Raw genomic sequence first — 21,281 nt, forward strand, 5'->3', positions numbered from 1 at the left:
CAGTGGGAACTAGGGATGGACAGAACACATAGTAGCCCACGAGCAAGACTTGGAGGACGTCAGCATACGGCGTGTACTGTATAGTATATAGCTGGAGCCTGCGATCCTCCACGCCACATACCCTTCGGGAGGTCTGCCGCAAGGGCGGCTGCGCCCTTGCCGTTATGGCGTTAAATATAAAACAAACAAACAAACTAAGAAATCCGTCACAGGTGTGTTTCCAAAATGCGCCCAGACTGTCCTACTTTGTTCTGGTTTGGACTGCCGTTTTGCCTACTTCAGTCATGGCCACTTCAACAATTATCAATACCTAACTGTGGATTCCTTATTTGTACAGGAAGTGTCTGATTGGAAAACTAAACAACAAGTTGCACTGCTATACTTGTAGCCGTTGTTATCATATGGCCGAGCAACAGCAACCATGCGGTCAGCTTGCTCTGCTCCTTTTTGTTCTCCTCAAGTTCCCCCAGAATTTTCTTTTTTTCTTCTTCAGTGTCTCGTAGCTCCTTCCGATCCTTGTCATTTTGTTCCGATTCTGTCTTGCTGCCCAGCTCTTTTAGTAGTGTATCATACCTGTTTGCGTTTGCTTCAATCGCTGCCTCCTTTCTCTCCGCGGCCAGCTTTGCCCTTTCCAATTCGTCCCTGAGCCGCGAAATCTCACGACGGTACTTTTCCCTGTTCTCATCATGCAACTGCGCGAGGCTGACTTGCATGGCTTTTTGCCCTTCCTCGATGAGGCGCTGCTGATTCTCGAGTTCTTTCCTTTGCTCGCGCAAGGCCGTCTGCCACTCGACGTCCTGTTCGTCCATGGCAATCCTGTTCTCATTGCGTAAACTCTGCAGTTGCTTTTCAAACATGTCGCGAATCTTATTCAGCTCGCGGTCCACTTCTTGACCTGCCGCAGTGCGCTCCAAACGCTTCTCTTCATCGACGAGCTCGCGCTGGATCTGCAGCGTGGCAGGACCGTGTGCTTGCTTCTCCGTCATGAGCAGGTCGATGAGCTCAAGTACCGAATCACGGTTATACCATCGCCGAACAGGGCTCCCCCTCGCGGCCATTTCGGCCCAGAAGCCACCGTCGCCAATCAACTCGTGCTCCCGTCGTTTAGCCACACCAAAGTCCTCCTTGGACCACATGCTCGTGGCCAGCACAACGTGTTTGTACGCGTTCGCGCCGCAAAGTTCCTTGAACATGCGTAGATTCCGGAGAGCCGAGCCCGTCATGCGGTTGTCTGATATGCGATGCAGGTATATGATGCCCGCCAGCTTCTTGCCGTCCTTGTACATCTTGGACATGCGGGCTGCAATCTCACGCAGCACATCCGTGTCGGCGGAAAAGGTGTCGTCGAAACCCGGCGTGTCGAGGAGCTCGATCCGACCATAGATTTCATGATCGAAGTGGTAGGCGGCTGTAAGCTTCGTTTCTGTCTCACGATAGCCCCGAGTCAGCGTGTGCACGTCAACTAACCAACACAAGAAAGAAACAATAGAATAATAAACAACAACATGGCCCTGCGCTACGTACCAGACTTGAGCGTGTGGCCTATCATGACCTTGTTATTGCTAACAAGTTCAGATATAAAGGTGCTCTTCCCGGCCCCTGTCACGCCCATTACTGCAATGACGGGCCTGGTAGCGAGTTAATAAATGGTGAAAAATGTAACTTGTAAGTCACTGGGAGGGCAAATCTTACCAATCTTCGTCTGGCCCCTCAAAGCCGACGGGAGTGCCGTTGCTTGCTAATGCTTGCGTTAAACTCATGTCGATGTTTGGTGTCAAATGGTGTCTCCGTGTTATTGACTCCTCTGTACTGCATGATGCATCTCTCCACGTGTAATCCGGAAGTGCTTGAGCAGTAAATATATCGGTTTCAATCTCAATTGGTTTCCTCCTTCCGACAGCCTGCTGACCTTACACATGCAATCCACAAGCCAGCCTGATCCAGGCTCTCTTGGTATTTCTGTCTACGAACTGTTGTTCCCATCAGGTTGCGTTTCCGTCCTTGACTGCTCTGCCTGCTTACACAAGCCGAAATTAGGACCCACCACCTATCTTTCTTGAACCCAGTATCGTTACAAGACTACGACAATATCATCTGCTCAGCAATCTCTACTCCTTGAATTCACTCTTTAGGTGTGCGCCACATACTTTTTCTTCACCCTATCGAGGTTAACGGTCAGCATGAGATGCGGCACGGTATTCCACAAGAGTGTGACTGACTACGGAGTTCCCCAGAGTGCATCCGAGCCTTGTCTGTATAAAGCTCACCTGAAGCACCCACCCCTTTTGACGAACGCTAGAGACAAGGCTTATCAGTTGGAGGGTAGGTCTGGTCAGCTGCATCCTGGAGCCTTGTACAACCCTCACGCGCGCCTGTTTATGGGTCGAAGCCAATGAGACAGGCCGACACGGCTACGTGGTGCTTTATCCGAAGGACCTTGAAGGCTAATGTGGGTTCCGGGCGCTAATTACACTTGACTGCATTATGGTTATTCGGGCTGTCATCATTTGCCAGCCCCATGCACCTAGTTACTAGACGAACTAATATATCGAGATACAGTCTGATGTCTTTACAAGGCTGAGCAAGAGTTAACAGCTCATTTCAGGACGGCAGATGGAGCTGGCGGACGATTATACAGAAATAGTACTAGTAGCGTGGCTGGGTTGGGTTTTATTGGCACACACACTGCGAACTGAGCATGGGGTGGTGGGGGGGTGGGTTATTAAGATAGAAGCACGGCGGAGACCCCGTTGTGCCCTCAACCTCCGTTGTTGCCTTGTCCTTGCTAGGTCCTTGAAAACCATTGAAAACGCAAAGACTCATTGGCCATGGTTAGCATTCTTGAAGCTGATGGTTTCTTAAATAGGTAGGTAGGTAAGCAGAACAAGTACTCAAGACCTTGGTACTTATGAGTACATTTAGCAAAGTGCTTGCATAGACTGTATTTCCACCAACCGCTGCCTGAGACATACACTTACATTCACACCCTAGCTATCCGCCTGCTGAGTGGTTTATTATATACAGTCACGTCACACAATTGGACCACTCGACAACGGCCTGAAGAGACCACTGTTAGTGTTGCCTTGCTATCCTGTCCTGCAAACAAGTTCTCGCCTCTCTCTTCCCCAATCTGCAGCTAAGAAAATGCCATCCGCCACAATGCAAACAGTACCCAGCCGATTCCCCTTTATCGAGACATTCTCACAGGCCGTCTCTTCTCAGGAGAGATCCGGCCAGCGCGCAAGCACGCTCATACCAGCAAAGATTCTGGTCAACCTCTCTGGAAATGTCCGCCGCGACCTCAACTACGTCTCCCGGCTGCAGGAGGACGTGGATGAGAAGCTCAAAAGCTGCTCCCAGTACCATACAATCTGGATTCAAGAGGTGCGGCGCGACGCGTCCCAGGCTCTGCTCGACTTCAACTCGTACCTCGAGCATAAAATGCCCGCCAGCGGCAACGGCGAGGCGCCTCCAAAAATCACAAAAGTTATAAAAAACAGTAAAAAGATGGCTAGTCTCGAGAGAGAGCTGAGTGGCGCGCATGCCGGCCTCGTTGGTGTTATGGGCTTTATGCAAATGTTGGGGCTCAAGAGCGGGACCTTGTTGCTCGATCCCACCCAGACTCTGTAAGAATTGCAGACGAGTTTACTTCTGGTGGAATGAGATATAAATTCTATATATTGTATTGAAAATGAAAAGGCGTGGTAAATGGAGAAGAGTCGGGTTTTCTGGGGAGAGGTCAGAACATTTACCTTTAATTCATAATCGGTGGATCAGATTCAATATGTGTTGTCCCCTGTCTCTCTTTCTTTCCTCTTCATAAACATATCACGCAGGCTCTGTGATTCCCTTCTTCTTCTTTTTATCAGTGACTAATTCTGTATTGCATTTTGATGAGAAGATAGGAGACAGAAAGCGATGATTTGTACAAGTTGGGGGGGAAATACAAACGAAAATGGGGATTATCTTCTACTTTTTATGGGTTTATGGGTATGCAACAAATACTTAAATAATACAGACTAGGCCCGTCTAATAATCAGTATTGAATAATGACTTAGAAAGGCAGAATGGAGACTTGTTTCATAGACAGTAGTGACAAGAGAAGCATTAGGCACGAACGGGCTGAACAATGACAGACTCGTGCCCCGGATCTTTTGACCCCGGTTGTATCCTCCGCTGTTTAATTCCGGGAAACACAATCAACGTTTTCTCAGAGGACCTATCACGCAACTCGCCACTAGGCTGCCAAAAGAACCTCGTGGGGTTGCTCTGCTCAAACATGCGCAACCCCAATAGGGTGCCTTTGGCGACGACGTCCACCAGCGAGTGGGCCTCACTTGCTGCCTCGGGCTCAGAGTGACGCAAGAGCAGCGGATCAAGAGCGTCGCGAATCGTCTTTGTTGTCTCCTGGATGGACCGAGACAAGGTGCCGGTCGCTAATGAGGCAGCGGTGGATGTCTGGTACGTTGTAGATACCAGGTTCATTGTCATGGCACGCCAGATATTCTGCATAAGAGGCACGTTGGCTGGATCAAGAGCGAGTAGTCTTTAGTAGCCATACTTGAGAAAAACGGGGAAAAGCTTGAGGTTGAAATGCAGCAACACAAAACTTACGATTTTGCTTTCCCCCAGCCACGATGTCTTGGTATGTTGTTAAGACGTCCTTTGGAAGCAGGCTTGTCTCGGCAGCGGTCTCGGGATTGACTTTATTGGCGATGATACGAGCGATCAGCATTCGCAACGCATTGTACCGGCTTGTTTCGTCGCGTAGCAGACGATGCCAGGGCGCGTCGTGTCCAGCCAGGACGCTCAGCTGCTCGGCAGCGAGAAAGGTTTGGCTGCGAGCCCTACTCAGGTCAATGAGGAGATCCGCGTGGTTTTCGAGGTAGTTTCTGATGCTGAGGTTCCACTGCAAAGCCTCTTGCTCGAACTGGGTATGCGTGATGGGCGCTGGGAGCTTTTCTAGAACACGCGTCAAGCTGTTCAATGACGATGGTACTAAGGGCATGACGCCGCCGCCACCTTGGCTACGGCTGCTAGGCTGTCCTCGCGCGTGTCGTCTGAAGCAGAATAAGCCTAGTGCCAGAGCAAGAAGGGCGCCGGCAAAGAGACAACCAAAAGCCAGACCGACCGCAGGGCCCGTTGCTAGTCCTGGGTCGCCAGGAGAAGTGCAGTTGGGGCCTCCGGTAGGAGCACCGGACGATGTTATTGATGCAGAGTTTGATACAAGAGCCGACGTGGAGTTTGACGTAGTAGCCAACGCGGCGGTTGATGATGGAGAATTCAATGTGGAAGTCGGTGGTGGTATGATGTTCAATTCCAAGAAGCCACCTATTGAATTCCAATTCGTAGTAAATGGAGTGGCAGAGCCGCCGGTGGATGGAACAGCTATCGGGTGATTATTATTGCTAACTGATGGAGCATCATCCAATTTGAAAAGAAAGTTGCACAATGTCCTTTCCGTCGTCGCCGTCGGTATGGAAGTTGGTGGTGCAAATGCGCTCAATGTTAACTGGCCATTTGATACAACCCATTTCGTACTAAATGGAGCGGTAGGATTTGTTACCGTGGAAATAAAAGTGCTAGACGGTGCACCATACAATGTAAAAGAAAGGACGCACGATGACTCTACCGAAATCATCTTGGTCCCTTTGAACTCGAAGTTTCGTTGTAAGGATAGGATTTCGACGAGGAAATCAAGGTATGTGCAGAAGAAAGAACACATACGGGACGCCAGAACAGCGTGAGACTCGGGGGAATCCAAGACTCCCCTTTCATGAGCGAAGCAAAGCCATGATGATCAGGCTGGCCATTCACCATCCTTACATGTTTTTTTAAAAAAAAAAGACACCCGGCTACTAGGGTACATGCATATACAGGCCAAGCAGCTGACACGAGGCTCGATGGGGGGCCTGCATCTTGCCCCTTCCTGCATGTGTGGAGTAACATTATCTTTACTTCTTCTTTTCTCTGTCCCCCTGTCACTGATACCATCTTCCGGTTGTAGCCTCACCAACTTGAGTAACATTTCCGTTCCCTTCAACTCCCCTCACTCATCTGCTGTGGTCAATCCTTAGCTCGACAATGCTGTGGCTCCAAGTTACCTCATGACATTATCAGTAAAACTGATTGACCCGATAGGCAATCGAGTACCCGTGTGTACTCCTGTTGCACCCTCTGATCCCCAGTGTGCATGCCCCCTGTCATGCTACCGTTTCCTCATTCTGCCGCATTTGTACAAGCCCCTAGGCTCTTATGAGATGCGAGATTTTACCGGCCCTAGGTATTTTAAACAATCTTTTTGCCGAAATTCTTTGAAGGGAGAGCTCTCATCACGCACGCGCCTCTATCAAACCACTAAGCAGACATCCTAGCCTCCAAAGGCGGATAGCCGTCTGTTAGTCCGCTGCTTCTTGGTCTTTATCAGCTTTCTTGAATTCTTCACGGGTGTAACAGAGGTATGGATCCAAACCAAATCATGGAAATCATGGAAAGATTCTATTGGCCGCGGCGTGTACACGAGAACCGTCCTCCCGATGTCATTGTTGGCATAGATGTCGGAATGTGCTGTGCGTTTTATTACATCCCCCTTCTCATTATCACAACAAGCCAGTGCTAAATCATAGGATTGTCGTTCCACATCAACAGACACCAAGGTGGCCTACACAATCAGACAGGATGATACTTTTGGCGTCATCAAAGCGATTCAAAATTGGCAGAACATGGGAGGTGAGCAGGATGAGGCAAACTATGTCCCCACCTTGTTAGGTTACGAAAGGGGCCACGACATCATGCAGGATGCACCTCAGTTTGTTGGTTTCCCCCGCAAGGAAGACAAAAGAAACCCAGACTTGAAGTTCTACGAGTGGTTCAAGAGGGACTTCCCTGCCAACCTCTCATCCAAGGACCGTGACCCTCCACCGTTCTGGCCAAGGACTTCTGATGACACCGAGACCCATGTTCTCTACAGAACCTTCCTTGCCGAACTGTACGCGTCCATAGAGTCAGTCCTCTCCCCTATGCTACAGAGGAATGGACTGGACTGGAACCATGCGCAAATCGAGTTTATATTCAGTGTGCCGGCCACCTGGAACCGACCCAATGAGACCTTGGGCATGGTTGCCGACAGCCTAAAGATGGTTGCCAAGGAAGCGAGGTTTGAAGGTGAGAGACGCGTTGTCAAGATTGGAATGACAGAACCCGAGGCTGCCGCGGCGTATGCTCTCGCCACACATGAAGATTTGATAAAGGTAAGTCATCCCAAATCATACCATGAAAACTAATGAGCCGACATTAGGGGGATGTGCAGAGCGGAAAAACCATCTTGATAGTCGACGCCGGTGGTGGCACCACGGTCAGCAGCTAACCCCCTTTTCTCCGGAAATTCTTTGTTGATTGTTGAAGTCTCTTCTGACAGACCTCATCATCTAGGATCTCTGCTTGCTTAAGATGGAACAGTCCCAAGGCAAACAGTTTGAGATGGACCCGTTAAGCGCCCCTATGGGAGAAGACTTGGGCGCCACCCATATCGATCGCGGGTTTGAAGATCTGGCCGTGAAAAAGCTGACATGCCTTCACGAAGAGGCGAATATACAGAAAGAGTGGAACTTCAAAGAGATGGCTCGAAAGATGCGCGATTCGTCTGAGTTCCAAAACTTCAAAGAGTTGTTGAATCTGGACAAAGCCAGGAGCGACCAATTCTTCACGGTACCACTACCGGAATCTAGTGCCAACGACATGCCTCAGCACGCACAAGTCTACGGGGTAGTCAATGCGTCAATGAAATTCAAGTGGTTGGTGATGCTGCTGGCCATCCTCCAATCATTTCTTCTCCCCCCGGTCCAAGAACTAACTAAGAGCGATTCTCACAGGAGCGAGCTAGCTAAGATCTTCGACACGGTCATCCAAGACCGACAAGTCATCCGGAAAGGTCGTCCTGAAACGTTGCCGGGCTTGAAGAAGCTGATCCAGCGAGCGCGAGACGAGTTGCGGTATCGCGGCAATAACCATGGTGGCTCCAGGTCACCGAACAATGCCACAGACGACGTTTCGGTTATACTGATGTCCGGAGGTCTCGGCCGATCCGAGTATATCATGCAAAGAATCACCGAATACCTTTCTCAACAAGAGGACACTATCGGCCCAGCGCCAGAAGTGCGCATCATTGGGGAACCGCAGTTGTGTGTATGTAAAGGCCTGCTGAAGAACAGGCTCTACACCATCTTTCGGACGCAGAGGTGCAACGGCAACTACGGCATATTAGAGTACAAACCGTACAAAAAGTTTTATCCGACGCATTTTATAGCCAACCAAGCCAACCATGTGAAGAAAATAGGAGGTAGTCGATTCAAGGAAGAAGTCAAGTGGTTAATCCAAAAGGCAAGTGAAGATTGATTCAATAGTGCTTGGTGCGGTTCATTTCCTGACCCCCTTTTGACCTCCCACTTCTGCTTATACACACTGACCGGAGATTCAGGGTGAAAAAATTGTCGAGGAGCCTATCAGGTATACCTGTTTCTTGGAACAGTTCCGTGAGAATAATGAAAAGCCGCATATTACGCTCATAGTCTCGGAAGACTCAAGAGGCCAGCGGTTTCCCAGTCATGGCAAGACATCTCTATATCCAAATCCCGAGGTGTGCGATGATGGAAGGAATTCAACGCTAACCAACGCGTCATAATAACCAGATGACTTTCTCTGCAAGATCGAGTTCGACAAACCACTAGATTACAATCCAAAAGTGAAGAAACTTTACTGTGAGGTGGAACTGATATTCAATGTCGCATCTCTCATGGTGAACTGTTGTGGGTCATTCCTTGCCCAGATATATTCCATTTATTTTTTCCATTGGCTAACCAGGATATCCAGGGTCACCAAGTGAGCCTGGTAGGCGAACACTTGTTGGGAAATACAACGGAGATTACGGTCACTTCAGAGCGCGAGAGTCCAGATGATGGTTACTTTATGGATCAAGTATCGGCAAATTTGGAGTTTATGACGCGAATGGACGTTTGTAGCGCACTTATAGCCTCTTTCGCGCTCGTGTAAGATCGTTGCTATTACTGGCTAGGTGAATAGTATCATGACCTGTCCTCTCAGCTGCATCGGCCCCAAAGCCCAACATCCGACAGTCCATTGATTCATGGGGTAAAATGTCTAGCACCGCGGCTTTGAAAGCTTTTCTGGGTTAAAGTGCCGTCAAGGAAACAAAACGATAGGGTGTGAGATTAGGGAGCAATCTGACATATGTTCAAGATCCAAAAATACTTGTCACCCAGATGTATTGGCCCTTGGGCGATGAACCGTTCAGGCTCGTAACAAAACTGACGAACGAAAACGTAGACGAAAATACTCACTTGATATGACATGGAGAAGGCTGGCTTGATGTGTGGCAGCCTTAGTTCTCATTACTCTTGTGCAGGCGGGTCCATAAGGTTCTGCTTAGTTGTTTGATTGCGTTGTCTGCATGTACCACTATTTACGGAGTACTGCGCCCATCTTACGCATTCAACCATTGGAGGATCCAGCTCTCTCGATATTGATGTCACGGAGCAAATGCAGCGGACTTGGATTTAGAGATGGACATATGTACCTAACTACTTCTATCCTTATCCGTACATTCCCTGGCCTCCGGCTAAGCCTGGTGGAGATCGGCTCCCTCATGCATGTCGGTTGCCCACCCTCCATTTCAAGGTCTCGGCCCGTACATGGAGCCTCGCGACCCTGTCAACACTAAAATACATTGTCCGTATGCTGACTATGATTGGTCAGCCTGATTTCAGGAACCCTCCTTGTCATAGATACGAGTTAAGAGCTAAGGCTGCCGAACGGCCTGCAGGCGACTGTGCCTTAGCCACCTTGTCACCGAGCTGCACATTGCTACATGCCTGCCGCCGTGACAGAGTCTTCAGGGGGTGCTTTGCCTGGATATTAGCGCAGAGGTAGGTGGCGTTGGACATTTTCACATCACACGTATGTACACTTCGCAATGATGTTAGCTGGTGTTACTTTGTAATGCTGGAGTCCCGCGGCTCTTTTCTTAGTACTAGGCTATGCTATAGCTCTCTGCAATTTAGGTCTAGAAGCCACGGAAATACTAGTTGTTATGTTTCCTGGCAAATTCATATCCTCTTTGATAACCTCCGTGCAGACCCTCAGTAGTGCCACGCGCTCTTTGCTCTGTCCAGGGATCATTCGGCATCAAACGCACACACATACGCCTCTTTTACCTCGACATAACAGCGATAATAAACTCAAGTAGTACACCAATACTCTGGTTTTACATTATCGTCGTGCTTTTGCAGAGACCCTTCTGCCTTTCTTGCATTGTCTGTATACATGGTCAAACCAACTATGGAAGAGGTCAATCCGAGAATGGAGGACGACAACCTCTCGCAATCGAGTCCGCCCACCGAAACGGATCTATCATCAGTTCGCAATGGCCATGAGCCAAGGGAAACAGACATATTTCTCGCCGTTTTTGGAGTGACTGGGGTCGGGAAGAGCTCCTTCATTTCCCACCTCACCACTGACAAGAGCAAGCCCGAGGTCGGACACAAACTGGATTCCTGTGAGTTCAAGCAGCCAATAGCCACAGCTTGACCACCGATTTTCTTGTAATTACACAGATTCTGATGTCCTGTACTCCTGTGTCTAGGTACCCAAGATGTGAAAGTCTACCAGTACGCCTATTCGGCCACTTGCAACATCTATCTCATCGATACTCCCGGTTTCGACGACACATACAGGACAGACAAGAGCGTCCTGCGGTCCTTGGTGGCTTGGCTTTCTTTAACTTACAAGAACAACATCCGTCTTCACGGAATTCTTTATTTGCATCGCATCACCGATGTGCGAATGCAAGGCTCCGCCAAGAGCAGTGTGACTCTGTTTCGTCAGCTGTGCGGGGCTGACAACCTCAATCGCGTCGTTCTTGTTACCACCATGTGGAACAAAGTCGACGACGAGGTTAGCGTGTCAAGGGAAAAGGAACTCGTCGAAAACAAAGACTTCTGGGGATGCATGGTGCAGAAAGGAAGCCGTTTCGAGCGACACTACGACACTGTCGAATCCGCCCGAAAGCTGATCGACATCTTCCTACCGCAAGACCACGAACAGTCAAATGGACCACCACCACAAATGGAGCTAGCGATTCAACGTGAGATGGTACATCAGCACAAGGTTCTCGAAAACACCTCGGCCGGACAAGAAGTGTGCAATAGGTTGAACCAAGAGGAAGCAGAAATCGAGACCTGCATTGCGGAGTACCATGCGGAAATGCATCAAATACGGGAAGAAAGAGGCCTCAACATGCTTCAAGAGCTTGAAGATCTCGAGAAGCAGATCAGTGTTGCCAAAAAGAGGAGTGAAGGAATTCTATATCACAGACAGGCCGAGATGAAAAAGTCGATGGAGACACTGATAAGGGATAATTTCGACAAGGATGACCTGGAGCCGGACGAAGAGAAGAAGAAGAGGCTCGAAGAGGAATACTTCCCGGGGGGGTTTGATGCGCAATCTTACTACCTTGAAGGCCCGACGTCTACAAGCACAAGCAAACGCAATAGTCAAAGCAGCAACCGGTCCAGTTTCCTTAGCCTTCACCGAGTTGGTTCCCCAGGCGCTTCGCAAGGAATGGGACAGCGGTGGTCTAGCCGGGACCAGAAAAACATCCGCGTCAGCATGAGTCTACGGGGCAAGTATTGCTCCCTCCTTGGCCCTCTGTACAGCAAGTCGTGAGTTCTCACTAGTTCGAATCTCTGTTTACTACTTCTCTCTTCTACTTCCTTTTCCTTTTTTCCCTTTTTACGTTCTTTTGTCTTTCTCTTTTCATCAACGTTAGTGGACGGGAATCAGCTGACAGTATGAGGAAAGTTATCTTCCACCATCCACAAGAAACAGTGTGGTGAGGTTGCAAGAATCGAAGAGCATTCAAATGATAAACATCATCCTTGGAGAGAATTCATCATACTACACCCATTACCACCAAGGACGGGTATTTAGAAAATGCTTTTGTGAGTGCTCTTCAGACAATATCTTTGTCTTACCCCTCCCGGAAAATGGATCTTGGAAGCAATCCTTTTCTAACCGAACCCAACCTCCATAACAGACCACGGATCTCTACGACACACGTATCCGGAACTATACAGCTTCATCGGCAAGGATAGCAACACCAGCTGCCCGACTGGAATCTCATTAGGTCCACAGGGAAGTTACTTCATCAACGTGGCCGGCAGAAAGTCCATGCACTGCCACCCCAACGCAATCCTACCTGAAGGCAGTTCCACTCAAAATATTAGACGAATATGGTGGGGTGTTGACGGGTCGTACATCCTGGAGCGAGAAGACGGCCAGCTCCACTGCCAGTTGCGCGGAAATTACGGCGGTCTCGAGAGCGTATTGTTGGAAACAGAGAATTGCAGGGTCAAGGTCAGTACTTATTTAACACTAGTATCAAATCGATGAATATCGTGGCTATCGGCTGACCAAGAACGATGGGGTACGGAAATATATAGGAACTTGCTTTGGACATTGACAATCCCAACGCTTTTGCGCTCATTACGACGGAGGGGTCCATTGTTAATGAGGGCTCGGGCAACGTGGTGTACAGTTCTTTTGGGGAGTTTGCAACGCAGCATTTCGGATCTAGGATGATGAATGGAGGCAACTATCAAATCAATAGCCAGACTACACCAGCTATCTACGAGTTGCCCTAAGTGAGTCATGTTTATAGAGCTAAAGCCTTTTTAACCATTATTTCCTTTATCACTATTTACTGTACATTGTTCTAGCAACTTTAAATTAGAAATTATTCTTTATATTCATAACACCTATAGCTTCTTAAAAGCTCAAAAGGCACTTTTGGTGAGAATGGCTGTTTGGAATGTCACGCAACTTCCCTACTACACACCTACCCCACGGGAGCCACTGTTAGTGCCCCGCGGGTCCCCCCACGTCATCCCTAACTACGCCGCAAACAACCGAGAACACGATTATCCTCAAGCCCGCGATGGCCCCCGAGCCTGCCGCGGCCCCCCCCTCCGGAGGGAGACCCGATCCTCGGTCCCCCAGCCCCTTTAGCACCCTGCCCGCTCCCCCGCGCGAGGCCTCCCTTCCGGCCCGGCCCCCAAACGCGACTGACCCTCAGGGAAGTAGGGCCCCCCCCTCCAGAAACTTAGCCTACCAGAAGGTGGTAGCCCCCAGGTCTACCTAACTAAGACCGGGCTGGCCCTGGTCCTGGCGAATAAGGAGGCCCGCGACGTACTCATAGAACGGAGCGAGGACCTCCGGGCCTGCCTCCGGGCCGATACTATCGAACCTGCCGAGAAATGGTTTCGCTACCTCGTCCCTGACTGCCCCGCCGGTTTCAGAGACCTAACCGGGGCCCGCATTCCCTTGGAGTCCCAGATCCGGGCGGAGGTCAAAGAAAAGACGGGACGAGACCTCCGGGACTGGAGGATTACAAAGGCCGGGTTAAACCCCGCTACGGACTCCGCAAGCGTTATTTCATCCTTCCTAGAGCCGGTCCTTGGGGGGTTCCGGCTCTTTGGACAATCCGGCCCGGCCCGCCTCCTCGCTCAAAGGAAGCCAGCCGTGGCCCTCCACCACCCTGGTTGCCAAGGCTAACACGATAGCCGCTTCCATAGGCGGAAGTCCCGGTGCGGCCACTGCGGCAGCCCGGACTGCTCGTCGGTGGGCGGCCTCGAACAGTGCCCAGAAGCCCCCCGATGCGCCAACTCCTGGGGCCCATACCCGGCGAAAGCGCTGGAGTGCCCGGCCAGGCCGCAGGTCGACGGCAATCCCGGTCGGTCCCTGACGAAACGGGAGCTCCAGCGTATTCGCAAGGCCGGCGCGGCGGCCCCCGCAGCCCCTCGCCCTCCGTCTCCGTCCGGGACACCATCATCGTCAGTGCGATACAGGCGCGGCCCACTGGCCCCTCTCCGAGGACCGACGGGGGGCCCCGCGATGCGGGCCAACAGCTGGCCCCCAGGAGGAGACGGGGGCGGTCAGCTTCCCCCCGGGGGAATAGCCCACTGGCCTCTTCCCTTCCTCGGACTCAGGGACGAGAGCGTCGCCGCGATATTGACTATTACAGTGGTAGTAACTACCCCGGATACGAGGACGAGGACTGCGTAAATGAGTCGGTCTAGAACAGCACTTCCGGGCCGGGGCTATAGGTCATTCTCCCACTACTAGCGGGCACCGCTTACTATCGTCCAGTGCAACGTAGGTGTTGGAACAGCAAAGGCTGATAAGGAGTAATGGGAAGGTACCATGGGCTGGCTGGCACCTGCCCTGGGCGAAGTGGGACAACTGGCTTAGTCATCACGGCCGGATAAAGGTGGGGCAACCACCCAGGCCGTCACTACCTACTTCGACCGACTCCTGCCTACAATGTAAGATAGAACAACAAAAAGAAGAACAAGCAATAGGATCACCAACAGACGAGTGATAATTGCTACCACTATTTGTCGTATACAACCCCGTGAACCAACAGTAGGGAAGAGCTCCCCGGCCTACACGGCCCTACTTTAAGGGGCCTCGGAGCATCGGGCCGACGTAGTAATGGTCCAGGAGCCCTAGGTAGGGTAGGACGATACCGGAGAGGGCCGTCTTCTTATTAATAACCACCCCGATTTTACAGTATATACCCCGGTAGATTACTGGGATAGTATAGAGACCCGACCCCGGGTCATAATATACGTCCGTAAAGGCCGGCGGGCTATCCAGCGCCGGCCGGCCCCGAGCCGTAATATCCTATGGTTAATCACGGTAGGTATTAATATAACTAACGTATACCGGCCCAGGGATGGGGCCGGCGAGACTACTACTACTCTTCTAGGCTATAGGCCCCCTCCCGACTTAGTAGTCGGGGGGGACTTTAACGCGAGGAATGAAATCTGGGAACCCGGAGGCGGTAATACCGGCCTCGGGCCGGCGATTGGGCACTGGGCCCACTTATATGGCCTCGACTATATCGGAGAGCCCGGGGTCCCGATACACCTCCAGGGGCACGTACTGGACCTTACGTTCTCAGATATCCCTACGGCCTACGCCCAGGTCTGGCCCGACCTACACCCCGGGGCCGACCATGAGGCCATCCTCATTACGGTCGCCCCACCACCGGCTCTGCCTGAGCCCTCACCTCGGGGATACCGGGTCCCGAACGACCTCCTGGGGCGCTTCGCTGATACGGTTCGCCTGAGGCCCCGGGTGCCCGTTACAGCAGACGCGGGGCCAGGAGCGATCGAGCAGGCCGCCGTCCTTCTGACGGAGACCCTGGGGGCGGCCCTCCGGGCCGTGGGTAAGGCTGTAGGGCCGACTGAACGGGGAAGGGCAAAAGGGGCAGGGTGGTGGACCACTAACTGTAAGGAGACCCATGACCGGATACTGGAGGCCCGGCGTCTAAGGTCCCGGGTACAACACCTTGCGTGCTAGTATAACGACTGCCGATACTGCCCCGAGGTGGAACAGGCCCGACGGGACTTTCTTACTACCGTTCGGGCTGCTAAGTAGGCCTTCTAGAGGACGAAGATTGAGGGGGCTAAGACGGTTCCGGACCTTTATAAAATCATGAGGTGGCGCAAGTCCGGGCCCGGGCTCCGGTCGCCCCCCCTCCGTACTGCGGAGGGGCTAGTTGACGGGCCGGAGGATAAGGCACGGCTACTCCGTAAGGAAATCTTAGACCGGTATAGCGACTCGGACGACTTCTCGAGTCCCGAAGCCGTGCTAACGGTCCCGGCGGGCGAGGCCTTCCAGCTCACGCTGACTCGGAGCACCACCCCGGGGGCGGACGGTATCTCGGTCGGCCTCCTTCGTGCGGCCTGACCTCATATCGGCGAGGCAGTCCGTGCCCTGATTAAGGCCTGCCTAACATAAGGATACTACCCGAAAACCTTCCGGCTTGCCGAGGTAGTCTTTATCCCGAAGCCGAATAAGAAGGACCTAGCGGAGCCTAGAAACTACCGACCAATATCTCTATTATCGTATATTAGTAAGGCGATCGACCGAGCCTTAGCTCGGAGGCTGGCCTATATAGCGATAGCCCACCGGGTAATCCGTAGTTAACACTTTGGGGGCCTCCCGGGCCGCGGAGCGGCGGACCTAGCGGCCTACGCGGCCCACGATATCGAGTTAACGCTCCTTAACCGCCGGGTAGCGGCACTTTATATACTAGACGTTAAGGGGGCCTTTAACGCAGTCCTTCCGAACCGCTTCGCCGTTCGGCTCCGGCAATAGGGGTGGCCCCCGTAGGTAGTCTCTCTAATCCGACACTTTATAGTCGGGAGGTCCGCCTAGGTCCGGTTTAAGGGCTCTACCTTAGTACCGGCACCGCTAGTATGCGGGCTGCCCTAGGGATCACCCGCCTCGCCGGTTCTATTTGCCCTATATATTGCCGAGGCTCTCGGGGAGGAAGACTTTGGCTATACTGACGACGTAGTATTAGTAGCGACTAGGGAGATAGAGGCCGATACGGCCGCAGAACTAGGGGCCAGGGTGACGTCCCTCCTCCGGTGGGGGGCTGAAAATAAGCTCGAGTTTGACCCGAAGAAGTCGGAGGCGATATACTTCTCCCGGCGGGCCCGGGCCACTAGGCATAACCCTCCGATCCGGGCCGGCGACCGCGTAGTTACTCTATAGGCGGAGGTACGGTGGCTAGGGATCTATTTCGACCGTACTCTCTCGTTCCGAGGGCATGTTGCCCGCCGGGCAGCAGTAGGGCTTAAATGTGCCCGGTTTCCCCGCGGACTGGGGGCGGTCTACCGGGGACTACCCCCTCGTCTAATATAGAAGGCCGTCCTTACTTACGTTCTACCCGCGGCTTTCTACGGGGCCTTAGTATAGTACGCCGGCCTTTCTAGACCTGGCTAGAGGCCGGGCTATATAATAAGTACCCGCCGTAAGGGCCACGTACACCTAATCGATCGAGCAGTCCGGGAAGGCCTACGGGCTGTTCTCCTAGTATGGCGGACGACCCCGGTAGACCTAATATACCGGGATACCGGGATCTTAACGGCCTACGCGGCCCTTAAGAAGGAACGGTATATGTTTACGGCCCGCCTAGGCCAGTTAGATCCGTACTACCCGCTCGTCGGGAGACTATAGGCGGCCCCCTGGGGCCCTATAATAGGGCTTTAACGGACCTAGAATCTACTTCCAAAGTACTATAGGCCGGACCTCGTTATGCCGGGCCCCCCGGGCCCCGCCCCGCAGCCGAACAAGGCACGCAAGGAGGAGTTCCTTAAGTGACTAGAGGACCTCCCGCCGGACGACGTAGTCCTATATACGGACGGGTCCGGGGATAAAGAGGGGAAGATTAGATATAGCTTTGCTATATATACTAGTACTAGCACTACGATCCTAGCCTAAGGGGCCGGTAGGTTAGGGATCGCAGAGGTCTTCGACGCCGAGGCCGAGGGGGTACGTGTCACGAGTTATGGCACGCAGCAATGGGCATATGAAGTGGGTTAAAGTGGCTTGAAGTAACCCATCTAGAATGAGCACATGAGAGCAGTCTATATACTAAGAGAGTGTGATATCCACGTGAGAAAGCACGTGGCAAGATGCTTGACAAGTGCTGATACCATTCCTGTTTCGTGACAGTACGGCACGGGCTCCGGGCGGCCTGGAGGGTGGCACCGCAAGGAGGCACTATTCATACCCGGCTTGATAACGCATCGGTAGTTGACGCCTTAAATGGATACGGCCGAATGCCCACCTCGTCACGGGAGGCCCTCCTAGAGGCCCGGGAGGCAGCCCGACGCTGGCCGATTAGTTTTGAATGGATACCGGGACACAAAGGCATCGCCGGTAACAAAAGGGCGGATCTCCTAGCTAAACGGGGGGCGGAGCTAAGCCTCCCTATTCCGACCCCGAGGCCCACGGAGGCGGGAGTACGGCGGATCGCGAGGCGTAGGGCCGGTAGGGTCTTTGCCGCCTGGTGGGCTTTACTAGAGACAAACAAGAACCGGGGCTATGCGGACCCGCAGTTACGGGCCCGGCTCGGGCCCTCCGCTGAGCTAGACCTCCCCCGACGCCTCCTACACCACCTAGTAGCAGCCCGGTCTGGGCACGGGGACTTCAAGGCCTATCACGATCGGCTCGGACACGAAGGGGACCACCGGTACCGCTGTGGCCGGACCTCGTCTAGGTCCCACCCGGTCTTCTGTCAGCGGAATAGACGGGTCCTAGAGAAGTGGCCGGTAGCCGGCCCGAAGTCTGACCCCGGGCCGCCCCCAAACGGGGACCCGGATATCTACTGGAGCTCGCTGCTCCGCGAGCCGGCAGCCTTTGCCGCCTTTGCCCGGGCGACCGGGCATTATCTATAAAGGGGAGGTAGCGGTAGGATCCGCGGGTGGGCGGGTAAATGGGGGAGTATAGGGGCAGATGGCGAAGGTAGCGGAGGCGGGGAGACATAAAGTTGTCTATATAATAATTCCCGGACCCCTGCTCCGGGCCGGATACCCGGGGGGGCCCCAACTGTATACCGGGGGCCTCCCCGCAGAATGTACCGTAGCGAACTACGGGCCCCGGCCTCAGCCGGGTCCCCGTACGCTATATACCCCCAGGGAGGTGCCGACCCTTGAGGCTCGGCGATAGCGTTAAAGAGCAAAACAAACAAACAAACAAACAAACGAAAGGATTGGACATGGATGGCGAGTAGGTTGGGTCGAAGCGAGTAGGCTTTAATTCAGCACTGGGCGATCATAGGGAAGCAGGATCGTAAGAGAGCAAAGAAGCCAACAGTTGTGGTCGCTAAGGTCTGGTTGTATTGTATCATAACCCCTTTCTCCATTATCATATCTCTCTCTTCGTCTTGCTAGGATTGATACAATGCTGAAAATAGTCTCACTTTAAGTCTGACCTTCAGCTCGCGATAACTCATTGGAGGAGTACTCGAAGTTTGACCGTTTGCGACGAAGACTTGGTCTGAAGATTCTCAGCGCCGGGGGCGTCCGCGGAGCGAAGTGACGATCCGACAGTCAGATATTGAGGAGGGCATCGTGAAGGTCAAAGGGCTGCTTCAGCCACCAACGCGGGTGAAAGTTGTACTTGGTCAACTGGAGATCGTCTGTCTTTACGATTTTGAGGATCGTATGGGCGCATGGTAGCAACCTCTCCATTCTAAGCCACTTATGACTATGGATCTACGCCAAAGGCAAAGTGCCTATCATATCATTCCATCCCTCCAGCATCTCAGCAATACTCTCATGACGATTCTTTCTTGCCATGGTGATCGCCGTGTTCCCATTGCAATCCATGATGGTCGGATCTGCACCAGCATCCATTAGAGTAACCACAATAAGTTCATCGCCACGGCTAACTGGCCAGAACAGAGGCGATCTACCCGCGATTGACCGGGAGTTCACATCGACATTTGTTCTGTTCGTCAAAGGTTTGACGCCTTCCTGAATCAGCTGTTCGATAGCCTGAACATCTCCTGCTTTTGCTGCGGTGTAAACGTGCGCGATGGTACGCCATTTCTCCTCAATGCGGACGGTCTTCTGAGATGAGAAGTCCAGAACTTGGGTTTGACCACACAATTCTGCAGCCTTAACCACCTGTTCAATGATGCTGATCTCGTCTCCTCGTCGGTCGAGAAGTAATCCTGTTACTTTCTCGCAATTCTGCCGGTTCGCTGCAGCCTTTATGTATAACCTCCTTGGTCATGGTGATCTGGTCTCCCTGTTGGTCGAGAAGTAGTTCAATCACTTCTTTAGGAAGCCCTCCAGCAGCTGAACATCACTTCCTCGCCATTCCCCCTGTTCCCCGCTGCAGCCTTCACCACCTCCCTAGTGATAGTGATTTAGTCTCCTCGTCAGTCGAGACATTGAACAATGTGAAAGCCTTTAACTATTTTGCTTTCAGTTGCAAGATCAACGGAGAAAAGGCATAGAGGGGAGCAAAGATATTGGATTTTGTTTTGAGAAAGTATTGATTCAACAAAACGTTCACAGGGTTTGGGATACACGCCTGGGGCTCACAGAAGTACAGACATAGGTGATGACAAGAACAGGGCATTGCGAGACAGACCGAAAATGGCAGTAAGTAATCTGTATACCGGATATTACAAAAATGGAGAAGAAACACGCGTTGAGCCTTCAAAACCAACTCAAACGCCGTAATGAACATAGGGAACCCATGTTAGCGTGCCCTGCACTGTATCCGTGGTTAAGACCGCATCCCGTTTCTGCTTCACCCCCGAACTTTCTACCTTCTTAATCTATTAGTCTTATTGTTACGACCCAACATGAAGACCAGGGCGTGCCCCGCTGACGCCTAGCGGCTACGGCGCATCATATATGCAGGACGGGACGGAACATTGGGGAAACCCCAGGAACGGAAGAACTATGGTACAAGTCACGTGATGATAAGAGATATGATAAGGGATAAGGATATGTTGGATATGCGACATATCCAACCGAGTCAAGGATATGTTGGATATTCGGCATATCCAACATATCCAGACAAAGTGGACTGTACAGCACTGTTCAGTTAGGATCGGACTTGTATATAAGGATGGACTCGAGCTGGGCTCTAGGACAGACTTTCCATAGCTCTTCAGCAATTAACTTCGTATCAGGATTAACATCCGCTTTCAGCTACTACCTTGACAAGACTACGATTGATCACCGAAGCCTTACCTACCCTTACGATTGACAGACATAGTTTCCTTGAAACTATTCCACGACTACGATTACTGTTACCAGTTCCGCAGCCTCAACTTCTGCAAACTACCCCTACGACTAGCTGGCCGTAACACTTATAGCGTTCTTATAGTATAGTAAAGCCTATAAGCTACCAACCTATTATTAAACTACTTCTTAATTATAAACTTATTGTTACGAGCTGGACAAGGCAACCAACTGTGGCACAAAGCAAAAGCTTCGATAATGATGACTCCGGTCATCATTGTCCCTTGTTCTGCATATATAGCTACGCGCCCACAGTGACAAGTTGCGGCGGGCGTAACACTTATATATTATCTATATTAATTCTATATAGTTATACGTTAGTGCATTATTAAGTTCTTAAAGTATACTTATTATATACTAGAACTCTGTGTTACGGCCAGCTAGTCGTAGGGGTATGTTTGCAGAAGTTGAGGCTGCGATACTCAGTAACAGTGTTGTTCGTTCTCGTGATGTAATAACCAGATGTAATAATCAATGATTATTACACATCGCGGGTGGATAGCTTCCTAGAAGCTATATCTGTCAATCGTAAGGTAAGGTAAGTGTTGGTATCACAGGCGTGATACATTTCCTCATGAGGGTGTA

At 51.7% G+C, this 21,281-nt stretch overlaps 6 protein-coding genes across 6 annotated transcripts; 3 read left to right on the forward strand and 3 right to left on the reverse strand.

Moving 5' to 3' along the window:
* Positions 1-356: 356 nt before the first annotated feature.
* Positions 357-1,612, reverse strand: BDP81DRAFT_458726 (uncharacterized protein; the record flags this gene model as incomplete). The annotated part of the gene is made up of 2 exons (XM_060593448.1): positions 357-1,408; positions 1,525-1,612. The coding sequence occupies 2 exons, from the start codon at positions 1,610-1,612 to the stop codon at positions 357-359; spliced, it is 1,140 nt and encodes a 379-aa protein (XP_060449257.1).
* Positions 1,613-3,073: 1,461 nt separating this feature from the next.
* BDP81DRAFT_166473 (uncharacterized protein) lies at positions 3,074-3,868 on the forward strand. The gene has a single exon (XM_060582115.1). It carries the CDS (start codon positions 3,145-3,147, stop codon positions 3,628-3,630), a length of 486 nt encoding a protein of 161 aa, XP_060449258.1. The 5' UTR covers positions 3,074-3,144; the 3' UTR covers positions 3,631-3,868.
* Positions 3,869-4,107: 239 nt separating this feature from the next.
* BDP81DRAFT_391313 (uncharacterized protein) lies at positions 4,108-5,008 on the reverse strand (the record flags this gene model as incomplete). The annotated part of the gene is made up of 2 exons (XM_060587536.1): positions 4,108-4,526; positions 4,615-5,008. The coding sequence occupies 2 exons, from the start codon at positions 5,006-5,008 to the stop codon at positions 4,108-4,110; spliced, it is 813 nt and encodes a 270-aa protein (XP_060449259.1).
* Positions 5,009-6,372: 1,364 nt separating this feature from the next.
* BDP81DRAFT_420469 (uncharacterized protein) lies at positions 6,373-9,095 on the forward strand. Its single transcript, XM_060589852.1, has 8 exons — positions 6,373-6,569; positions 6,649-7,250; positions 7,310-7,354; positions 7,432-7,793; positions 7,872-8,379; positions 8,477-8,606; positions 8,688-8,804; positions 8,869-9,095. The coding sequence occupies exons 1-8, from the start codon at positions 6,461-6,463 to the stop codon at positions 8,952-8,954; spliced, it is 1,959 nt and encodes a 652-aa protein (XP_060449260.1). The 5' UTR covers positions 6,373-6,460; the 3' UTR covers positions 8,955-9,095.
* Positions 9,096-10,374: 1,279 nt separating this feature from the next.
* On the forward strand, positions 10,375-11,739 carry BDP81DRAFT_311305 (P-loop containing nucleoside triphosphate hydrolase protein; the record flags this gene model as incomplete). The annotated part of the gene is made up of 2 exons (XM_060583713.1): positions 10,375-10,570; positions 10,658-11,739. 2 exons carry the CDS (start codon positions 10,375-10,377, stop codon positions 11,737-11,739), a joined length of 1,278 nt encoding a protein of 425 aa, XP_060449261.1.
* Positions 11,740-19,148: 7,409 nt separating this feature from the next.
* Positions 19,149-19,807, reverse strand: BDP81DRAFT_311927 (uncharacterized protein; the record flags this gene model as incomplete). The annotated part of the gene is made up of 2 exons (XM_060583764.1): positions 19,149-19,619; positions 19,748-19,807. Coding segments are annotated over 2 exons (531 nt in total), but the record flags the coding sequence as incomplete, so codon positions are not given.
* Between the last annotated feature and the right edge of the window lie 1,474 nt (positions 19,808-21,281).

This window comes from Colletotrichum phormii, assembly GCF_030913505.1.
Source record: "Colletotrichum phormii strain CBS 102054 chromosome Unknown BDP81scaffold_4, whole genome shotgun sequence".
Classification (NCBI taxonomy): Eukaryota; Fungi; Ascomycota; class Sordariomycetes; order Glomerellales; family Glomerellaceae; genus Colletotrichum; species Colletotrichum phormii.

Excerpts from the sequence above, each read along its gene's own strand:
- BDP81DRAFT_420469 (XM_060589852.1), top strand. The coding sequence starts at position 6,461 with ATGGATCCAAACCAAATCATGGAAATCATGGAAAGATTCTATTGGCCG. Across the intron at positions 7,355-7,431 it reads ACGCCGGTGGTGGCACCACG|GATCTCTGCTTGCTTAAGAT; the intron begins GTCAGCAGCTAA and ends CTCATCATCTAG. Across the intron at positions 7,794-7,871 it reads GCGTCAATGAAATTCAAGTG|GAGCGAGCTAGCTAAGATCT; the intron begins GTTGGTGATGCT and ends CGATTCTCACAG.
- BDP81DRAFT_166473 (XM_060582115.1), top strand. The coding sequence starts at position 3,145 with ATGCCATCCGCCACAATGCAAACAGTACCCAGCCGATTCCCCTTTATC.